The sequence below is a fragment of the Armigeres subalbatus genome, chromosome 3, assembly GCF_024139115.2.
Source record: "Armigeres subalbatus isolate Guangzhou_Male chromosome 3, GZ_Asu_2, whole genome shotgun sequence".
In the NCBI taxonomy this organism is placed as follows: Eukaryota; Metazoa; Arthropoda; class Insecta; order Diptera; family Culicidae; genus Armigeres; species Armigeres subalbatus.
The window spans coordinates 32,991,334-33,014,288 of NC_085141.1; the positions used below are offsets into that span (position 1 = coordinate 32,991,334).

General features: G+C 40.6%; 1 protein-coding gene across 11 annotated transcripts in view; it reads left to right on the forward strand.

Annotated features, from left to right (window-relative positions):
• Positions 1-22,955, forward strand: part of LOC134226616 (myb-like protein U) — an 84,263-nt gene that overhangs the window by 18,336 nt on the left and 42,972 nt on the right. For 5 of the 11 annotated variants that reach the window (XM_062707499.1, XM_062707495.1, XM_062707498.1 and 2 more), the window contains exon 2: positions 8,764-8,984. The exons of 2 other annotated variants lie outside the window; for them this stretch is intronic. Coding sequence is in view for 3 of the 9 variants with exons in the window: in XM_062707494.1 (XP_062563478.1) it covers positions 8,764-8,984 (221 nt within the window). In the remaining 6 variants the exon portion in view is untranslated. Of the gene's footprint in view, positions 1-7,849; positions 8,323-8,440; positions 8,985-22,955 lie in introns of those variants that run through there. 4 more of the 11 variants (XR_009983517.1, XM_062707491.1, XM_062707492.1 and 1 more) reach the window with 2 other exon arrangements.

A 22,955-nucleotide genomic window follows, 5' to 3' on the forward strand; every position in this document is an offset into this window, starting at 1 on the left:
ATAAAAAAGGTACGAGTACGAGTGTGGGAAAAAAATCAAGAATTCTAGAATTCAAAAACATAATAGAAAACAATGGAACAGAATTTCCCGTTGAATGCAATTTATTCCAGTTCAATAATCGAAATATTTCTGGTATTAGGTTATGGTTTTAGTTGGAACAAAGTAACCATTGTTGCTTTGCAAGTTTCTTGTTCAGTAAGTAGTTTTCGGTTGGTAATCAAAATTAAATGAAAATGACAATCAGTTTGCATAAAATTATTGTAGCCATTTCATCATGGCTTACTTGATTGAATAACTATTAGTAATATCTTCTTAACTTCGGGTGTAGTTTTTGAATCTGATTTTTCTTCAATTTTTTGTGGATTTTTCGTAGGATGAACTCAATGTCATTCAATCGATGGTCAATCAAAAAAATATTAGTAACTATTAGTTGGTTCTACATTTAAATTTATTCGATCTTGACCTGATAATCCAAAACTTCCAATCGATATTTCCAAGAAATGCTGTTCTTCATATGGCTGCTGTGCAATGTCGTTGTATCTGTCGCGTGACTGATTTGCATAAGCACGAATCATCTTCCTGCATTCTAAGGATCTGTCTCAATTGGATAATTAAACTGAAATTAAACTTAAAAGTGACATTTCAATAATTATCGAATAACCCTGCTCGCAGAGCAAGATTACTTTTGACAGATATCGAATCATTTTGGATCGATGTCTTATTGGAATTGCTGGGTAGCACCAGCCATTCTTATGATTGGGTTATTTGCTAATTTTTGAACTGTCACTTTTAAGTTTAATTCTCCAAATGAGACAGACCCTAAAGTATGGAACGGATTTTGAAAACATAACAAAAAAAATGCCTTTAATGCTGAGCATCGCTGGTTCATGTTATTCTTCTGTAGCAGTTTGAATAATGAAGATATCAAAGAAGAGGTGTGCGCCGGTCCAGAAATCGTCGGCTGTGGCGTTTTTGGCGTCACGACGGGAGTCATTAGAGCCGGCGGCGGCGGCGGCAATATTTTATTGCATTTGATTGCCGGGAGATTTGGGAAGAAGTTTGCAGTATTAAATTTTCTGGACAATTAATTCCTTAGTAAAATCTTCGGAATTTCTTCGAGAAATATTTCGATATTTTTTCGGCAAATTCTTCGTAATTTCATTGAAAAATGCTCTGGAATTTCCTCTCTTTTCCGAAATCCTTAAAAATTTCTTGTAATATTCACGAGATATTTTTCGGAGTGTCCATGAAAGATTCTTCGATATTTCCGCGTCTGGCGTCGGTTTCACTGCTGGGATTGTCACCAAGAATAACTGATTTCATTTGACTTCAGATTGCTTCTTTGTAGATTGAATGCCTCGATAAAATCAAGCTGGTACCAATTCTTGAGTCATATATGTGAGGATGGTCATCCTACATTTGAACTACCCTTTTCTTTTAATGCAAGTGTAAATCCAGATTTTTTTTGGTGTAGCATGTGATGTATTAGTAATTGAATGATATTTCTGGCTGGGTGCAACTTAGGACAAAATACATAGTTTATCATTGCTAACATGGTGTTCGGGGTGTCTTCTCGTTTTACTCTACGCATCCAGAATATGTTGTGTAGACTGCTCTAGTAGTCGAACTACCTGAACTCAGGAAAATGCTTATTTCTTCTCTTCACCAGTGCCGTGCTGTGTTTAAGTTTCGACAGGTGCATGCATTCGGTGACTAAAGCCTCGAGGTGACTGTAGTTATTGTGTCTGCTTCATGCTTCGATAGTAATCTTTGTACTGATAAGTCTGCGTGCAAAAATAAGTGCTTTGTACTAATCGATGGTCAATTTGTTGAACTCAAAGTGCCGACGTAAGGAACGTAATACATAGGATGTTATTTATGAACTGTATGCATTCATCTTACTTGTCTCCGATTTGTTAGTGATTATCCTAATATAAAATTGCAATACAGAATACACTGGCGGAGTGTCTACTACCTGGAAAAACCTGGAAATATCAGGGAGCTCCTGACATAATCATGGAAATTTAAATACCCGGTGATCATGAGTGAAATTCTCTCAAAAAATGAACAAAATCCTTAAAAATATTTGAATAAATGTACTAATCAAATCTATTGAAAATGTATAGTGAACGTTAATGGATCGTTGTTCCGCAAAAAACGTTTTGCCGTCTTCTAAACAAAGAATTCCTCGAGAATTTCCAAAGCTATTGGTGAAATCTAGGAATTTATTCGAGAAATCAATTTGGGATTGCTTTGTAAATTCTTTTGAGTATTCCCTCGGAAATTCTTTAGGAATGTATTAAAAGCTACTAAATCAGTTAGGATTTTTCAAAGCAATACCTGGAGGAGCTTCCGAAGGAATTTCGGGATCAGTTTTCCAAGGAATTATGGAAAAAAAATCACTATAAGAGTGTCCATAAGAATGATTAGCAATTTTCTAAATTATTTCTGGTGAAATTTCCCAGATAAAAATCAAAAAGAATTCTGGAGGAATTTCAAAACGAATTTCCGGACAATTTTTAGTATGGTTTCTTTAAGAAATTCCCGAAAGGGAACCTGAAGAGATTTTCATAAATAGAGTGATTGGTGAAGGATTTTTGCTAAAAGAATTCTTGAAAGAATAGCCGAAGGATTTCCAAATAGATTTTTCAAAGGAGTTTCTAAAGGTATTCTCGAAGTATTTCCAAAGAATTCTTAAAAACAAAATATCCGGAAAAACTCCTCCAGGTGTTTCTTTAAGATACTTCTTTTTTTATCTATTGTGTTTATTTGAACGGCTTAGACGTGCATAACACTTAACGAAGCCGAGACTCTTTATGATATTTACAATCTATATTATTATTATTAACAGTTAGTAAGGGGAAGGGACATAGACCAAGATACTCGTGGTGACTCAAGGTTAGATTGCGTAATTTCAGGACGGATCAGGTTTGGATTTAGGTTTGAGGTATTACAGCTGCTCATCCGGGTATTTGACGTCATTAACGTATGGCGTAGCGTCGTGCTCGAGTTGTGGTTCGTCAGGGAGCATAGTTTTTGGTACTAACTTGCAATTAGCTGAGATTTATTAGCCCTTTGTGTTTGTGTAGCAATTGAATGTCGAAAATAGCACCGTCAATACCTCAGAAGCTTTATTATAATAAATTAAAAGAAACAAGAACATTAAACGCCATATTGAATGGATGGTGGGTTGACGAATTAGCCAACTCTTCAGTTTCCTTCAGTGGTTATGTATCTACAATAATTAAATCTATGTTTTTATCAAACAAAAATTTGCAATAAAAATTGAATTTATTGTAATTCTATTGCCAAAATAATGGTATTTTTTGTATCATTATATTGCCATTCTATTGTTTTGCCTTCCTCGTATACTAAGTATACGGTAAAGGCTATATGATCGCTCCAAAAACAAACTTTTTATAGAAGGCGCGGAGACCCATAGTGTTATATACCAATCGACTCAGTTCGACGAATTGAGGTGATGTCTGTGTGTGTGTGTGTGTGTGTGTGTGTGTGTGTGTGTAAAACGACGCAAAAAATGTCACTCATTTTTCGGGCACTTATCCTCATCCGATGTGCTCGCAACAAATTGCATTCGACGCAGAATCCTTTCCCATTGTTTCCTATTGAAAATTGTCCAGGTCGAACTATGAGATCGGAAGTTATGGCCAAAATACAAATTTAAACGTAAAAATCGCGTAAAAAATGTCACTCATTTTTCGGGCACTTATCTTCATCCGATTTGCTCGCAACAAATTGCATTCGACGCACAATCCTTTCCCATTGTTTCCTATTGAAAATTGGCCAGGTCGGACTATGGGGTCGGAAGTTAAGGCCAAACTACATTTTTAAAAAAATAAAAATCACACATAGAATTTTGCGAAAAAATCGCGTAAAGAATGTCACTCATTTTTAGGCATTTATCTTCAGATTATTTGCTCGCAACAAGTTGCATTCGACACATAGATAATCCTGTCCCAATGTGTCCTATTGAACATTGGCCAGATCAAAATATGGGATCGGAAGTTATGGCCGAAACACTATTTTTGCCTTTTGTCTACAAAGTATACGAAAAGGCTATATGTTCGCTCCAAAACCAAGCCTGGAGACTCATAGTGTTATATACCAATCGACTCAGCTCGACGAACTGAGATGATGTCTCTCTGTGTGTGTATGTATGTGTGTGCGCGCACCAAAAGTGCAAAAAGTTTAGCTCACTTGTTTGGTACTTATCCTCAACCGATTTTGCAACAAGTTCCATTCGACGCGGGATCCTGTCATTTTCTATTGAAAATTTGTCCAAAAAAACTTTATGTTATAAAAAAGCGTGTAAAAAAGTCTAGCTCATTTTTAATGCACTTACCCTCAATCGATTTACTCACAACAAATTGCATTGGACGCAGAATCCTATTCTATTATTTCCCATTCAAATTGGCCAGCTTGGACTATTACCTTAGGAATTATGGCCAAAATACTTTTTGCCTTTCTTGGCTGAAAAGTTGTACCGAAAGGCTATAATTTCCCTCCGAAAACGAGCTACCGGATGCTTCCACACTGATACACTTCCCTCCCTCTTCATACGGGAGTTTGGCAGAAGGACGGTCACGAGATTTATATCATAACAAATATTGCCCTCCGCTCGCTTGATGGGAATGACATTTTCGTTTTCTTTTTGTGTAGTCAGAGCTTCAGTTTAACAAACATCCAAATGTGATATCCTTAAAATATATAACTGGGTAAAATAAAATAGGGGTATGTACATTAAAAAGATTGGAAAAGGAAAAAAAATGTCGAAATTCTTGTTAGCATATTATAGATCAAGTTGAAAACCGAACCGAGATCTCGCGTTTTCAACTGGATCTACAATATCTTTGCTTGAAATAATCCGATTTTTATACTGCCGTAATCTGGAAAAGTGACGTAACAGCCATTTTACAATATGCATATTTTCCATTTTTCTGTTAAAAAGCTCGATGAGTAGTAATCGTTAACACCATTTTTGGAAAATGGCGTATACGTCACTTTTTCAGATTACGGCAGCATAGAACGGAGAAAGAAGTTTTTCTTTTTTACTCCTAACTACTAGCTCATCTACTTTCAAGCAAACACATTTTACGAAGGTCGAGAAAGGCACCATCACCGCTAGGTGGATTAATCTGGGTTTTTTTTAATCCTGTAGCTATTTTAGCATTAGCATTAGCATTGTTACGATGTAATTCGTAGATTGGACACTAGTGATACTCATGTTTTACTTTTGAGATTCTTATCTAGAATGCTATCAGAAATCAAGAAGGGGAGTGGTCCTTGATTCCAGTCTTAAACAAAAATAATAAAAGCATGAGGATTACTACTCCTGGCCACGCCCATCTTCACCGTAACTAGGGAGAGGAAGGAAGTGTTGATGTATTACTTACTTAACGAGAGGCCACCGACTTAGGCTGATGCCATACTGGGAGAGAAGAGGGGCGATTAGAAGAGTTGAGAGAGAAGCGAAGCGTCCGCGTGCAAGCTACCTCATGTATGGAAATCGCTTGGAAATGTATGGAAATCGCTCATACCTGGCATAGTGGAAGCGATGAGAAGAGGCGAGAAGCGGTAGCCAAAGAGGTGAAGCAGTTCGTAGAGTGCTTTTCCGCGCGAGATTGCAAAGGATCACTGCTGTATGTTTGTTGATTTGAGTTTACTCTCGTTCGCTCTTGTGTAAAATGGCTGTGGGTGAATAGTATTGCGGGAGAGGCAAGCAACATTGTTTATTTATTAATGAAAACATTAGAATATGTATGGTTTCATCTACCTGTACGGAGCAATTCTGATGTATTTCATAGTAGCGGTACTTATTAAAATTGGGAATATTCTGGCGCAGTCCATACATTTAGAAACACTTTGAAACAAAAAGCACATATTTTGCTGTTACCACAGACAAACGGATGCAACACTTGTTATTTTAATATCGTTCTCGTATTTAGGATTAGTTTTAAATGACAGATTTTTTACGCATCTGTAATGCGCGTTTGAACCGAAAGAAATTGTTGTGTTCATTCGCTTTGATATTTGATTTTACACTGAAGTCGGTTTTTACGCGGGAGATACGTACCGTGTATCTTGAAATGCCCGTAAAACTGAGTAAATCTCGATAACCACGAAAAAAACAACTTCAACGAAAATCGGATTTTGCGCATTAAAACTTCGGGAACAATCCGATAGATAAGGAAATTGTTGTCCCAATTTTTTGCCGGCCGTTGGTGGGAAATGGTTTCCGAGACAAAATGGAGCCGAGACAAAACGATTTTTGTGCAAGTTGTTTCTATAAGTTACGTATCTCCCGAGTACAAATCACAGACAAATCAACTTCAGTGTATAGAAATGCCATAAGAAGAACAGCCATAAATTACGTAACGCTTGAATGGGGAGGGGTGTTGTCGGCGAAGTGTGCCGATCCATACAAAATTTTCAGATGTTTCATACAAAAAGTGTGACGTAGGAGGGAGGGGGGTTGAAAATTTCCCGTTACGTAATTAATGGATCTTTCATAGGAGCAAACGTAAAATAGGAATAAAACATGTCCCAAAAAGTTTTACCATAGCTACGCCCTACGTCTGTTTGTATGTGGTGATAATCTACCGCTCACATCATAAAATCGGTTTTCAATTGCGACATTCTATAAATCTCCCCAACACTCTTCTTTAAGGTTCCCCCAAACACACGCGACGCGACAGTCGCGACGCGATTCTACCGCTTGGCAACAGCGATTCTGTCCCCGTTGGTATGGAAGCGTAAATAGAACATTGCCTGCAGCGACCCAACGATAGAATCTCGGCGACTAGTTGTCGCCGTCGCGGCGATGAAATCGCTTAGGTCTGGGGGAGCCTTTATTTGTGCTAAATGTGCTTCGAGAAGCAAAATATTCTCCATCTGACGAAATCCATGTTTTTACACGTGTATTTGTTGCGAGATTAACACTCTGAAAAACGCTTTCAGTATGTCATGGCTCGCTTTGATCGCCGCTTCACTTCGCGTTGCTTATCTCCTACCTCTTCGCTTCGCTTCTCTTCGCTCCCAGTATGTCATCGGCCTTAGCGACACCCTCATAAGTACCACGGAGTTGGATAATGAGGAAGGTATTCGTTGTGTCAGGATTTGCCTGTAGCTGGCAATGTAACCGTGGTAGATCTTACCCCGTAACACACGACGTAAAGGTGTCTACCCAGCATTACGGGTCTATCCTATAGCTATTATTTTAAATTAATAAGCAATTCATTAACGTCTGGCTAGGACAAGAGCTTGGAACACAATATACTCTCTACAAATGACTACAAAATCATCCCAAAAAATTTCAATAAATTTGAAGTACATATTACCACGACCTCGGCCCAACTGACGAATTCGGTTTTTCAGTTGGGCCAACTGACAGCCATTTGAACACGTGTATTTCGACTTGAACATCACAAATGATGTCCAGTGACGCCCAATCCCGTTTTCCGTGTTGACATTGAATTTTGACGTGGGCCATGGCCCAACCAGCGGAGGCCCAACTAAAAAGTGACCCAAGTACTAAAATCCCAACCAGCGAATCCCGACTGTATTCCAACCCCAATCAGATTTGCATATAGGAACTTTTGCATGTTACGCTGGGAATAAATTGAATCGGTCGGTGCGGCTCGTTGATGTGTGCGTGTGTTGATCGTATGGTTCGCCCGTCATGTTTTCATATGCGCGTGTTTGTGTCGAGGGGCGAGTGGATGCATTGGTATGTGTGTGCCTTGTGCGGTGACATTTTCTTTTTTCTACACTCTCATCGCAGTAGCAGAGCTGAAAATCGTCGTCGTCGTCGCGATCTCAAATCGTCTGTCGGTCGAGGTCTTTCCAGCTACATAGGAAAAAAGTTGCAAATTTCGGTTTGAGTTTTGCGAAAAATGTGATTCTGGACAGAACAGTGCGTAAGACTCAGGAAAATGTGAACCGAGTAAAAACGGAAGTCCTTTGGGTGCGTGAGTGAAGTGCAAGAACCTAGTTTCCTCGGATAATCATCGCCGAAATGACGATCGCACGAAGAAAAGTCGAATCATCGATTCATCATCAAAAAATTCTGTGTGCCGTGGCCGTGGGGTGGTCAATAATATAGCTAGTAGTGTAGAGTAAGAAGAATAATAAGCAGTACTAGGAGACAAGTGCCCCGGAAAAAAGAATCCGAACCAAAAGGAGGTTTCCTAACTGAGTGTCGCTCCGGGGTAGTTCCCAGACCCAACGGAGAGGAAATCGCTGGCCCCGTTATTGGCGATTTTCCTTCAACTCTGTTTTTGGGATTCCAAAGTGAAAGCACAGGTGTGTGTTAGTGGGGATCTTTTTTTGCTTATTTGACAGCGCCGAGTGGCCGCGCTCAATAATAATAATAATAATCTCAATCTTAATAATCTCGCTATCCACTGCCGTTGTCGCGAAGAAAAAGAAGCAATCGAATAGTACACAGAGAAGTCTTTAGTAGCACACAAACGTCGAGAGTGCGAATTTAGTAGATTCCGAACACAAGTGGAGGCGAAAAAGAAGCTCCGACTTTTCCGGATATTATTTTTCTTCGCTTCACGCTTTCCAAGATGGCTCCGTCTCCGGAGCTCGGGGGCCAACCGAAGGCCCCCGACAAAGCTGGAACGGACCAACTGCTATCCAATCCGGCGACGACGACCACGGAACACTCGTCGTTGTCGTCGTCCTCAGCACCGTCATCATCGTCAAATAGTAACAATACCAATCCCCCCCAAACGTCAGGAACGAAAAACTCATCGTCTACCGTGGCTGCTGGTGCTGCTGCTGCGGGTACAGCAGCAACGTCAAACACATCGGTCGCATCTGGCAGCAGTTCTAGTGGAAGCAGTAACAACAACAATAGCAGCACGTCGTTAGGAGAAGGCGCTGGAGCTGGTCCTGCTGCCGGCGCCGTCACGGGCACCATTGCCCTAGCTACAACTCCTCAGCAGGACAACCGTAAGGTAAGTGGCGGTCTTTCAGACTATCGAAAATTGAAACAAAGAAAAAAAAACGAGCGATACGCCCCTTTTTGGGCCATGGTCAACCCAGTGCCAATAGTTACTTTGAGTGGCGAAAAAAAAAACGAACTTGCATGTTCCGATTCTTTGTGTTGCCGGGCCAGGGTTGATTGGACGACGATTTTCTTGTGTGTCTGTGAACCGTCATTTCGTTGGTCTTGGATGGAATGGCTCGTAGCTGAATTCGCACACTGACTGGTGGTGAATCAGAGATGACGATTGGAATGGTGCTTTACCCGAAGTATATATTCTTTGTTTTTGACTTAGCTGCAATGAAATTGCACAATTTGACCGGCTGTCAATGCATCCAATTTCTATATGTTCGCTGTAAAGGTGAAGGTGGCCTTTTCTTATCGTGGGTTTTATATTTTATTTATCTTGAAATTATTAATGGCAAGGAATATCTCTTATTAATTTTAACTGTATGTGTAAAAATTTGTGTTACTTAACTTGCTCTGCTTAGATTGACAATTGATGTCCCAGCCTTGCAACCCGACGAAGGATGTGTTTTTGCCTTTCTCGTACAACAAAGTTGTACCGAAAGGCTGTCATTTCACTCCGAAAACGAACTTTTAATATAAGTTCCGGAGACCCATAGTGTTATATACTAATCGACTCAGCTTGACAAGCTGAGCACATGTATGTCTGTCCGTGAGTATGTGTGTACACAAAAGCTAAGAAAACCATTAGACAACTTTTCATTAAGTAATGATTAACCGATTTTCTCGCAAGATTCCAACGAGCATTCGACAGAGGGGAAATCCTAGTTCATCAATTCTGCTACTAGGAGGTCCACTATTGGGCATTTTACCATAGTTTAAAAAAGAGACGCCTTTTAAAAACACTTTTCTTACACATTTGAGCGGCGTTATGCAAACCGAATAGCGTTTACAAATCAGCCAAATCCGGAATCATCTTTGAAGTTACTTTTCCGCATCTTCAGAAAATTAACCCCGAGAACGCTCTCACAGCTCGGAGCTGGTCATGTCAGCATAGTGCGCCCAGTCAGTGGTGCTTATATTTTTTGCTATAGTTATACCAAATGATTTACAATTATTCAACATGTTAATAAACAATAGTTTTACTAGAAATAAATTTTTATTTCTTCATTTTTGATCATTTTCATATGTTGAAGTTGTGATTTATTGTTTTCATGATAAAACTCATCTTTTGCTTATTTTCCTTTGGTTCTTCCGGGGATACCTTAGAAGTTTGTTCGCAAATTCCATACAGAATTTCACTTGATATTCAATCTAGACGTGTGTGCCGGTTAAATTCATATCGGCGGTGGCGTGATAGATCATGTTCAACCAGCGGCGGTGGCGTAGTGGCGGCGCCAATCACCAGCGGCGTGAGTTGGCGTGAATTAATCAATCCGGATGTTTCTCCAGGAATTCCTCCGAGAGTTCCTCCAGGTATTTATCTAAGAGCTCCTCAAGGAATTCCTCTGGACGTTTCTCTACGAATTCTTCCGGGAAGTTCCTCCTGAAATCCCTCCGCAAGTTCCTCCCGGAATTCCTCTAGAAGTTCCACCCGAAAATCCTCTGGAAGTTCCCCCATGAATTACTCTGAAATATCCACCAGGAATTCCTCCGCAAGTTTCTCCAGAAGTATCTCCAAGAATTCCTCCGTAAGTTCCTCCAAAAATTCAACTAGGACTCATATGAGTTACTCCAGAAATTTCTCCGTGAACTTTTTCAAAATTTCCATTGAACATCCATCTTAAAATATTGCCAAGTCCAAGTATTTCTCCGTTGATTCCTTCAAATATACCCAAGAAATTCTCTCATTTTCTCGGTGATTTCTTCAGCTATTCACTAAGGAATTCCCTTAGAAATTTCCATGAAATTCTTATGTAAACTCCTCCTGATATTCTCCCGGGAGTTACTTCAAAAATTCCACCAAGATCTCTTCATTAATTACTTCGATGTTTTCCCAGAAGTTCCCTTTCAATTTCCTTACTGTTGAGGTCGAAATACAAACTCGTCTTATGACAAATGAAGACATTTCACTAAAAAGCTCAAAATAATTTTCTTAAGAGAAAATTTTAAAATCATCAATTTTACAATCAAACCTTCATGCCAAACGCTGTCAAATGCTTTTTCTATATCAAGAAGAGCAACTCCAGTCGAATATCCTTCAGATTTGTTGAGCCGAATTAAATTCGTAAGTCGTAACTCTTAATAACTAACTAATGCCCATGACGAAAACCAAATTGCTCATCAGCAAAAATAGAATTGTCATTAATATGAACCATCATTCTATTTAAAATAATCGTTTCAAACAGTTTGCTTATTGAAGAAAGCAAACTGATTGGGCGTTAACTAGAAGCCTCAGATGGATTTTTGTCCGGCTTCAAAATTGAAACAACTTTGGCGTTTTTTTTTTCATTTATCTGGAAAGTATGCCAATTGAAAACATTTGTTAAATAAATTAACCAAAAAGAATATAGAGCTCTCAGGAAGTTTTCGAAGGAAGGGTTTCGAACTGGGATCCAACTTCGAGACATTATTCTCAAAGTTGGTATTTCCCAGAATAGCGAAACGTTTTGCTGTACCGGGTGGCTATCATTTCACTACGAAAACGAACTTTTTATAGAAGCTCCGGAGAGCCAAAGTATTATATACCAATCGAATCAGCTTGAGGAGCTGATCAAATGTCTGTCTGTTCGTGTGTATATATGTGTGTATGTGTGTACACAAAAGCTACAAAAAACATTAGACAACTTTTTATACAGTAATCCTCAATCATCTTCTCGCTACAAGTTTCATTCGACAGAGGGCAAAGCCTAGTTGATCACTATTGAATTTGATAACGATCGACCGTTGGGTTTAAAAGTCATAAAGAAAATGGTACATTGAACCATATTAGCACAATATAAGGTTGGTGTCTACTCGGTGAATTAAGTTGGGTTTTTTTAATTTCATTTTGCAAATCTCGCCAAATAACTTTCAACGCGGGATCGCGAGTTCTTTGGTATTGCCTTCGTCTCACATTTTTAAGACGGATCAGTAGCTAAAGATCGTCGTCAATAATAATGGAGTAGAATTTAATTTCACATTTAGGAATTGCAATGCCTCTGGCTTCGACAATTAAATTTGTCAAAGATACGAGAGCATTATCAATATCACTTTTGGTATCGAGAAGAATATCAACATCAAAATTCCTATCGATATACGTTTTATACAAATCCCAATCAGCTCTATGATAATTAAAAGTAGAGCTGATTGAATTATAAATGGCTTCTTGTGAGATTTCAAATGTCACAGGAAGGTGATCAGAGTCAAAGTTAGCATGAGTTACCAATTGGCCACACAGCTGACTTGAATCCGTTAAAACCAAATCAATTGTCGAAGGATTTCGAGTGGATGAAAAACAAGTTGGGCCATTGGGATATTGAATAGTATAATATCCCGCAAAACAATCTTCAAATAAAATGTTGCCGTTGGAATTGCTTTGAGCATTATTCCATGAACGGTGTTTGGCATTGAAGTCACCAATTACGAAGTATTTTGATTTGTTGCGAGTCAGAATTTGAAGATCAGCTTTCAACAAATTCTTTTGCTGCCCATTGCATTGAAAAAGCAAGTAGGCTGCAATAAAAGAGAATTGTCCAAAATTTGTTTCAACAGAAACTCCCAAGGTTTCGAAAACTTTGGTTTCAAACGAAGAATATAATTTATGTTTGATACGTCTATTAATGACAATGGCGACCCCATTTAATAATTTGGATCTCTTTTCTTTGATGAAAAGACCAGGTTTTAAATATGTTTCAGTAATAATGGCAATGTGCACATTATGAACTGATTATTATTATTTATTTATTCAGACTAAGGCCGAAGTGGCCTGTGCGGTATATAAGAGTCTTCTCCATTCGGCTCGGTCCATGGCTACACGTCGCCAACCACGCAGTCTACGGAGGGTCCGCAAGTCATCTTCCACCTGATCGATCCACCTTGCCCGCTGCGCACCTCGCCTTCTTGTGCCCGTCGGATCGTTGTCGAGAACCATTTTCACCGGGTTACTGTCCGACATTCTGGCTACGTGCCCGGCCCATCGCAGTCGTCCGATTTTCGCGGTGTGAACGATGGATGGTTCTCCCAACAGCTGATGCAACTCGTGCTTCATTCGCCTCCTCCACGTACCGTCCGCCATCTGCACCCCACCATAGATGGTACGCAGCACTTTCCTTTCGAAAACTCCAAGTGCGCGTTGGTCCTCCACGAGCATCGTCCAGGTCTCGTGTCCGTAGAGGACTACCGGTCTAATTAGCGTTTTGTAGATTGTCAGTTTGGTACGGCGGCGAACTCTATTCGATCGGAGCGTCTTGCGGAGTCCAAAGTACGTACGATTTCCAGCCACTATGCGTCTCCGAATTTCTCTGCTGGTGTCATTTTCGGCAGTCACCAGTGAGCCCAAGTACACAAATTCTTCTACCACCTCGATTTCGTCACCACCGATGCAAACTCGCGGTGGGTGGCTCACATTGTCTTCTCTTGAACCTCTGCCTATCATGTACTTCGTCTTCGACGTGTTGATGACTAGTCCGATCCGCTTAGCTTCCCTCTTCAGTCTGATGTAGGCTTCCTCCATCTTCTCAAAGTTACGTGCCATAATATCTATGTCGTCGGCGAAACCAAATAGCTGGACGGACTTATTGAAAATTGTACCACTCGTGTTAATCCCTGCTCTTCGTATTACCCCTTCCAAAGCGATGTTGAATAGCAAACACGAAAGACCATCACCTTGCCGTAACCCTCTGCGGGTTTCGAAGAGACTCGAGAATGCCCCTGAAACTCGAACTACGCACATCACCCGATCCATCGTCGCTTTGATCAATCGTGTCAGTTTATCCGGAAAACCGTGTTCGTGCATTAGCTGCCATAGCTGGTCCCGATCGATTGTATCATATGCGGCTTTGAAGTCGATGAATAGATGATGTGTGGGCACGTTGTATTCGCGGCATTTCTGCAGTACTTGGCGAATGGCGAACACCTGGTCCGTGGTGGAGCGTTCGCACATAAACCCGCCTGGTACTGCCCCACGAACTCCCTTGCAGTTGGTGCTAGTCGACGGCATAAAATTTGGGAGAGTACCTTGTAGGCGGCGTTCAGCAATGTGATTGCGCGGTAGTTGCTACAATCCAGCTTATCGACCTTTTTGTAGATGGGACACACGACACCTTCCATCCACTCCTGCGGCAAAACTTCCTCCTCCCAAATCTTGGTAATGACCCAGTGCAGCGCTCTAGCCAGTGCCTCACCACCGTGTTTAAATAGCTCTCCTGGTAGTTGGCCAACCCCAGGGGCTTTATTGTTCTTCAGCCGGCCAATCTCCTCCTGGATTTCCTGGAGATCCGGAGCCGGTAGAATTATGTCCTGCGCGCGTTCTCCCAGGTCCATCACCATACCGCCATCTTCGTCTGCCACATCGCCATTCAGGTGCTCTTCGTAGTGCTGCCGCCACCTTTGGATCACCTCACGCTCGTTCGTAAGAAGGTTCCCGTTTATGTCCTTACACATATCAGCTGTGGCACGTGGCCCTTACGTGAACGGTTTAACTTCTCATAGAACTTTCGTGTGTTATTAGCGCGGTACAGTTGCTCCGTTTCTTCACGGTCTCGATATTCCTGCTGGCGCTTTTTCCTCCGGAAAATCGAGTTTTGTCTGTTCCGCGCCTGTTTATATCGTGCCTCGTTCGCCCTCGTGCGGTGTTGCAGCAATGTCGTCCATGCTGCATTCTTCTCTTCCACTAACTGCTCACATTCGCCGTCATACCAGTCGTTTCTCTGATCCGGGGGCACCGTGCCTAGTGCAGCGGTTGCGGTGCTACCAATGGCGGATCGAATATCTCTCCAGCCATCTTCAAGAGACGCTGCGCCTAGCTGCTCTTCCGTTGGAAGTGCCACTTCCAGCTGCTGCGCGTATTCTTGGGCTCGTCTACCGTCTTGTAGCCGCCCAATGTTAAGCCGCGGCGTCCGACTTCGACGCGTGTTGTACACCGTCGAGAGTTTTGAGCGCAGGCATACTGCAACGAGGTAGTGGTCGGATTCAATATTCGCACTGTGGTAAGTGCGGACATTCGTGATGTCGGAGAAGAATTTACCGTCGATTAGAACGTGATCGATTTGGTTTTCCGTTTCTTGGTTAGGTGATCTCCATGTGGCCTTGTCGATATTTTTGCGGGGAAAGAAGGTGCTTCGGACTACCATTCCGCGGGAGGCTGCGAAGTTTATGCATCGTTGGCCGTTGTCATTCGATACGGTGTGCAGACTATCTGGTCCGATGACCGGTCTATACATTTCCTCCCTTCCTACCTGTGCGTTCATGTCACCGATGACGATTTTAACGTCTCGCAGTGGGCATCCATCGTATGTCTGCTCCAGCTGTGCGTAGAACGCTTCTTTCTCGTCGTCGGGTCTCCCTTCGTGTGGGCAGTGCACGTTGATGATGCTATAGTTGAAGAAACGGCCTTTAATCCTCAGCTTGCACATCCTTGCGTTGATTGGCTGCCACCCAATCACGCGTTAGCGCATCTTACCCAGCACTATGAAGCCGGTTCCCAGCTCGTTGGTGGTGCCACAGCTTTGGTAGAAGGTAGTCGCTCGATGCCCGCTTTTCCACACTTTCTGTCCTGTCCAGCAAATCTCCTGCAGCGCCACGACGTCGAAGTTTCGGGGATGTAATTCATCGTAGTGATCCTGTCGCAACCTGCGAAACCTAGCGACTTGCAATTCCAGGTTCCAAGCTTCCAATCGTGATCCTGTATTCGTCGCCTAGGTCTTTGCCGATTATATCGAGTCGCATTATCTCTTATATTGTTCGTAATGATTGGTTTTCTAGGCGGCTTATTGGGCCTGCGCAAACCTCCTGTCTCGTCGGAGGGCCGTCGTGTCAGGGCTGTTTAGCGTCCCACCTAACACCAGGACTTGGGCTTGTGCGCTTTGAGCGGCATACGGTCGCTTTGGTGGGGCCTACTTGCGGATACATGCAGCTTTTTATAGAGGTTTAACAGGGCCCACTGTCAAACCCCACCACATCCTAGGCAAGCCCCACAACTCGCAGATGGCCTGGGGAGGGATCGTCAAGCCCTTGGACATAGTCCCTGAACTGATAGGAAGTTGAATAATTCATCTTCCTTACCCTTTAAAGAGTGGGCATTCCAATTTAAAATTTTCAAAGAATTATTTGGATCCATTAAAACGAAGTCCAATAACAATTCTTTGAGTAAGTTTGATACCAACCTGAACTGCTTCAGTTTTGGTATTTGCTTTGAACATTGCATCAATCATGTGATGCAATTGTTCATTAAGAAAATCAAAGGCGGAAGCAGTCATCCTACCAGAGTCGTCAGAACGAACGTTATTTTCCGTTGAAGAATGGGTATGAAAATCATTCATCTTCGGTAAATTTTGTTGCCTGCAGCGATGCTAGCATAGGAGGGCGTGTTTGAAAAATTAGAATTCGACGAACTGCTCGTTACCTTTTGAGAGGTAGGAGCAAAATTTGTTCGTTGATTGTGGTGGGTATGAATTACTGGACCGGCAAATGATTGCGGATTTTGAGCGTTTGAAATATGTTTACCCAGCGAATCTGGGATCCTATTGGAATTACCTGTCATCAATTTTGCACGGAAAGTCAAAACTTTTTTGCGTGAAGGGCATTTCCAGAAATTGAATTTCTGGTTGTCCCCATAATTAGCACATTTAAATTTATTGGAATCTTCTCTCACAGGACAGGCGTGCTTGGGGTGAGAGGTTCCACCACAAATCATGCATTTAGCATCCATGTGGCAATAGTTAGTCCCGTGACCCCACTTTTGGCACTTACGGCACTGAGTGGGGTTTTGGAAATTTCCCCCAGGCCTGCGGAAATGTTCCCATGTAACACGGACATGGGACATAATACAGGCCTTTTCCAAACTTTTCATATTATTTAGTTCATTTTTGTTAAAGTGAACTAAATAAAATTATTGAGAAATACCCTTCTGGGAAGTACCAGAGCGAGATTTCTTTTTCATCTTAATTACTTGGACTGGTGAAAATCCAAGTAATTCAGATATTTCAATTTTAATTTCATCCAGTGATTTGTCGTCACCAGTGAGACCTTTCAAAACGACTTTGATCAATCGCTCAGTTTTGTCGTCGTATGTGAAGAATTTATGGCGCTTCTCAGTTGAATACTGAAGAAGACGTTTGCGATCGTCAAAGGATCCCGGCAAAACGCGGCAGTCACCCTTCCTAGCAATCTGAAATGAAACCTTGATCCCCTGAAGGTTACTCAAAATCTCATTCCTAAAGCCAGAAAACTCGGCAACAGATACAACAATTGGCGGAATCCTTTGCTTTTTCGCATGAATCGAATCACCTGGGCTAGAGGTAGATTCGATTTGCTCAATTTTATCATTAATCAAATCAAACTGATTGCTCAGTTCGATAGGAGAAGAATTATTTCCGATATTAGAGTTAGAAGGAATATCTGAATTCTCCAGCTTCCTTCTATTTTTTCCGCGCTTTGGCTGGACGGTCTTGAAACCTTGCTTCTTAGAAGGAAGTGGAGAATTCAAAGACTCCCCCTTCCTATTGTTTTTATTAATACTCATTGCTGAGCGTGGAGACGTGACCTTCTAAGAGGTTTTTTCCCAGAACGGTGTCCCTGCAGGATTACCACCGCTTGTCGGAATTTTACTTCCGCAAACGGGTCCAACGTAAAACGAAGGCACGGGTCCTTGCAATGATCGTAACGGGATCAGTGGGTACAAATAGCGCTGAGAAGCACTGTTGAAATTAAAATAGCTTCGGGTAGTATTAAAAACTTCCTTCCGCAAAGAGAGAAAATAGAACCGCACAGCACGAAAGCACGATGCGGTCTGACTTTTATGGTGATCGTTACACCAAGCATGTGAGATCCACATTGAGCATCACAATTGAGTACTTGACACATGACCTGGATTTCGTTATTGTCACGTTTTGCGTGACTTGAACGGTGACACTTTGCAGCACTGGTTGGTAGTTTCTCGCTTTGGCAAGGAAGCGTCAATGGACCCAATAGAGTAGTAGTGACAGAGATCAGTACAACCTTGAAGCCTTTCATTTTCATAATAATATATATTTTATTATAGGGGAAATTAATAAAATATGTCACGTAAAAATGTAGTGATCTTTAACCCAATCGTCGCTTTTTGTAGTAACATACATAACTAATTATGTACGATGCGTAACATATCTTTAAAATATTAATTTTGGATTATTTTATGGATGTTTCAAAGCATTAAAATACAATATTTTCGTAAAAACAACCTCGCATTTATAAAGACAGACGATGACGTTGGTCAATGCTATAACTAATGTAGACACCATTTCAAGAAAAGCTGAGTACTGTTGTGTACCATATCAAATACAGATTCACATATGCTTAGAGTACAGAGGCTTCAAATCTATTATTCCATATCTCGAGCAACATATGATTAAGGCCGAAAAACCAACAATGAGGTTCAAATTTTCTATGACTAATTTAATTCATTTATTGAAGTAGAAACTCATTTCATTGCCAAAGCCATGTCAATGCTATACGTAAATGGTTATATTATAACAGCAGATTAAGAGTAATTGAAAAACAATACGAAATCTACAAAATTTCAGCTAAAACAAAAATCAAGCCGTTTACTCGCATTACCGGCAACACGTCTGGTTCTCAGGCCGTTTGCTTAAATCTAGTAACACCATTGGATTTGTTCAGATTTTTTAGGCAGAGCAGTTCTGCTATGCGATATATTGAAAACCTAGTAAGAATATACATTATACAATATACAAATAAATTTAAGCCAGTTTTTCTAAATAAACAATATAAAGTGAACGGCCTGAACACCAAAGCAAACATTCCGTATGGTAGTTAAGGTGACACGGGAAGCACTAACAATCATCAAATCGTCATCATTTTCATCATTGAATGCTTAACTTTTTTTCTACAACAAATATGATTTTGAAAAAGTATCACCGGCGCGTGCTTACTCGCAATCTACATGCTGATACATTTACAGTTACATCAAACAACTGAAAACCGAAATACGCCGCTCCAAAGTTGCGAGGTGATAATGCTAGAAAGAGACGAAAGATAGGAAAAATAACACGATGTTTAGTGCCTCCCCGAGTCACCTTAAGGGCGCCAACAAAGGACTTAAAAACCACTCTGGTGCAAATGGTTCATGAGACGTTCACTCAAAATAGCAATAAATGTGTTTCTTAAGAGATATCAAGTTCGGAGTTTTACCGAGGATGAAGAATCATTTACAAAGCAATCGTTTATGCTAGAAAATCGAAAATCATGGTTTTGGTTTATAAGCCGTAATCATATGTTACGCGAGATATGGACATTTGCTTGTTTTTTATTGCTCTTAATTGATTATTTTCCGGAACATTTTCACCTTTAAAAGTACTTTATTTAAAAGAAAAATCAATTGTTTATGGAAATTTTGGATTGTTTGTAGAAATTTATTTTTTATTTATTGCTCATACCCTGATTTCTCAATTGGCAATTTTTCAATTTTATATGGAAAATTTCTGATTCTTTATACAAATTTTCTGGCGTTTACTGTCGCTAGTTGTTCAATACTGAAATTTGATGCATTTTTGACAAACTAAACTATTCAACTTCATATCTCTATTTCACAATCTATTTGAAATAAAAAAAAATGGACTGTTTAGTTAAAAAGGTACGCCTAAGAAAGATTTATCAAATGTGCTACACTGCCACTAACCGCAAGTCGAGCGCATCTGTATATGGAGGCCCATATACAGATGTGCTCGACTTGCGATTAGTGGCAGTGCAAAAATATAAGATCTATGCGAGTGTAGAACAGTAGAGGACTCTTTTTAGCAGATCGGTTTACTGGAAAAAAAGTCCTAGCGTGCCTTTTTAAAGCAAGACTGTTAGATCGAACAGGCTGTTGATACTGTTAAACTATCAATGCGAGAAGATTCGACTGCCGGTTGGACTTGAATTGAACTTGAATAGTGTGGGTTTAAGTCCCATCGAAAGTCGAATCTTTTTTCGCAATATCTCATAAATTGAACATCTTTTCCGAAAAAGAAAAAAAACTGGCTTCTCTCACAATTTATTAGTCAAGAAAAACAAGTCGATTACTTTCATTAATTTCATGTGATCTGTCTCTATGAGGTATGTATGCTAAATCAAATGTCTGTATGTCTTGCATCCCTGCATCTCACCTACTCATCTGTCAGACTAACATCTTGCTGCCTGTACATCATCGACAAGCAACAAGAAACAAAATAGAAGACTCTGCAAGTATGAGAGACGTAGTGAATGATATCGATTGCACTCTGTTGTGTACGGCTCTCCAATGCTTATCCTCATCGTGACTTTGATAATAAAGCCCAAGTTAAAGCCACTTTGATTGCCAAAAACACATCGCACGATCGTGGATGTGGGCGTAAGCTGTGGTTTTTCTTCTTTTTAACTTTTCCACTTTTCCATTTTTACGGTGAAAATAATAATATTAACAATAAGTGGTTCACTTCCACAGACGTCCGATTGCATGACAGTACCCTTCAACTACCCTGTCACTGCATCACAAGCACACGACAGAAGAATGTTCGAAAAGTGTTGGTAGACGGTTCCCGTTACGCACACACAGTGCAGCCTTTAGTTGTTGCTGCTGCTGATGGTGTCAAATCTACGTATACCAAAAAGGGGAGAGACTCCGTCTCGGTCGGTTGTCGCGAAGAAAAGTCTCCACAGTCGATGGCGATGTGTCAAAAACTAGAGAGATACTAATGCTGTCCAATGAGCAGCTCGAAGTAGCTCGAAGTTGTTCCCGTCCTGCTCGTTCTTTTTTGTCAACAAATGGGCATGAGCAGGACAGGGAGAAACTTCGAGCTACTTCAAGCTCTCATTGGACAGCACTACTGCTTCATGTACATGAATTGGGAATGTGTGATTCACGAGCTATACGCGCTGTTGAATGACAGTGCGCGAGTGAATGAAATGGATGTGCTTTGTTGTGTTTCTGTTTTGATCATCCCTGTGTGAATGCTTGGTAGCGCCGATTATCGGGAGTCCTCGGTGTTCTTCTGCCCTAGCTTGTGGTGATAGCGGTAAGTACTTGCTGGTAGTCTGCTGGCTGCAGGAGTCATTCACCGAGGTGTATTCCAATAACAAGTTCATTGAAATGCGTAGTGAAAATATGAACCTAGAAATTAATTATTTGAAATAACTTAATTGCCCTGTGTAAAGAAAAATCACGACCGGTATAAACCAAAACGACGAGATCGAAATTCCACAATGATGTAATACATCAGATGGATAATGAGCGAATGTTAAATATTGTTCATAAAATTATCATTTGAATGACCAGTTCGTAGAATGAAAGTAAATAAGCTTGCACTTTCTGAGAATTTGTGCGGTTTCGGATGTTGCACAAAATATGACATTGTATGCCGAAGCCGAACAACATTACAACAAATTGCAATAGTTCTTCAAAGATTGAGTAGAATAATTTTCCATACGATTCATTCTTCTTTCAGAAGAATGCTAAACACTAAACTTGATTGGTTGCTAAACAAATAAGACGGGCTGTGATGCTTGATGGAATCATTAATAAGCACTGAGTGGCAACGAAATAGTGATACACTTGGATTGATTGATTAAAAACTTATCATCTCAACATTGAATCCGGAACACATAAAGGAAACAAATTTTTTTAAAAGACTAATTTACATGCCGATACAATCGGCACCGACCTAGGCGACGAATGAAGGATCACGATTGGAAGCTTGGAACATGGAACTTCAAGTCGCTAGGTTTTCGCAGGTTGCGACCGGATAAACTACGATGAATTACATTAGGGCTGCCCAACCTTTTCAAGCCACGGGTCAATTCTTAGAATTCACATTAGCTGGCGGGCCATGAAATATTCGGTACATAACTGTTTGAATATCTTCAAATTAATAACGCGTTTTTTTTCTTTTTCTAGTACAATTAACACGATGTTATGGCATCAAACAATCTTTTTGCCTTTCGCGTATACTAAGTATACGTATAGGCTATAGGATCACTCCAAAACCGAACTTTTGATAGAAGGCTCGGAAACCCATAGTGTTATATACCAATCGAATCAGCTCGACGAATTGAGGTAATGTCTGTATGTGTGTGTACAAAAAAATGTGAGACACACTTTTTTGTACTTACCCTTATCCGATTTGCTTGCTTCATTCGACGCAGAATCTTGCCTAATTTTTCGCTATTGAAAATTGGCCCAATCGGCCATTGCGTTCCGGAGTTATTTAAAAAACATTGATTTTTTCCCCATTTTTCCCAAGGGTCCGCCCTTGGAAAAAAAAATTCAAAATCAATTTTTTTAACTGTTGCAATGCATTCAAATGAACGCAAATAAATGTGAATTGTTGGAAATAGCTGAATCAATCTCCCTAAAATGCAATTTTGACCTCTCTTATGTACTTTTCATGACCCGTAATCCTGGGTAGACACCTTTACGTGGTGTGTTACGGGGTAAGATCTACCACGGTTACATTGCCAGCTACAGGCAAATCCTGACACAACGAATACCTTCCTCATTATCCAACTCCGTGGTACTTATGAGGGTGTCGCTAAGTCGGTGGCCTCTCGTTAAGTAAGTACCACAGCAACACTTCCTTCCTCTCCCTAGTTACGGTGAAGATGGGCGTGGCCAGGAGTAGTAATCCTCATGCTTTTGTTATTTTTGTTTAAGACTGGAATCAAGGACCACTCCCCTTCTTGATTTCTGATAGCATTCTAGATAAGGATCTCAAAAGTAAAACATGAGTATCACTAGTGTCCAATCTACGAATTACACCGTAACAATGCTAATGCTAATGCTAATGCTAATGCTTATGTACTTTTCATGTAATTCTTATGT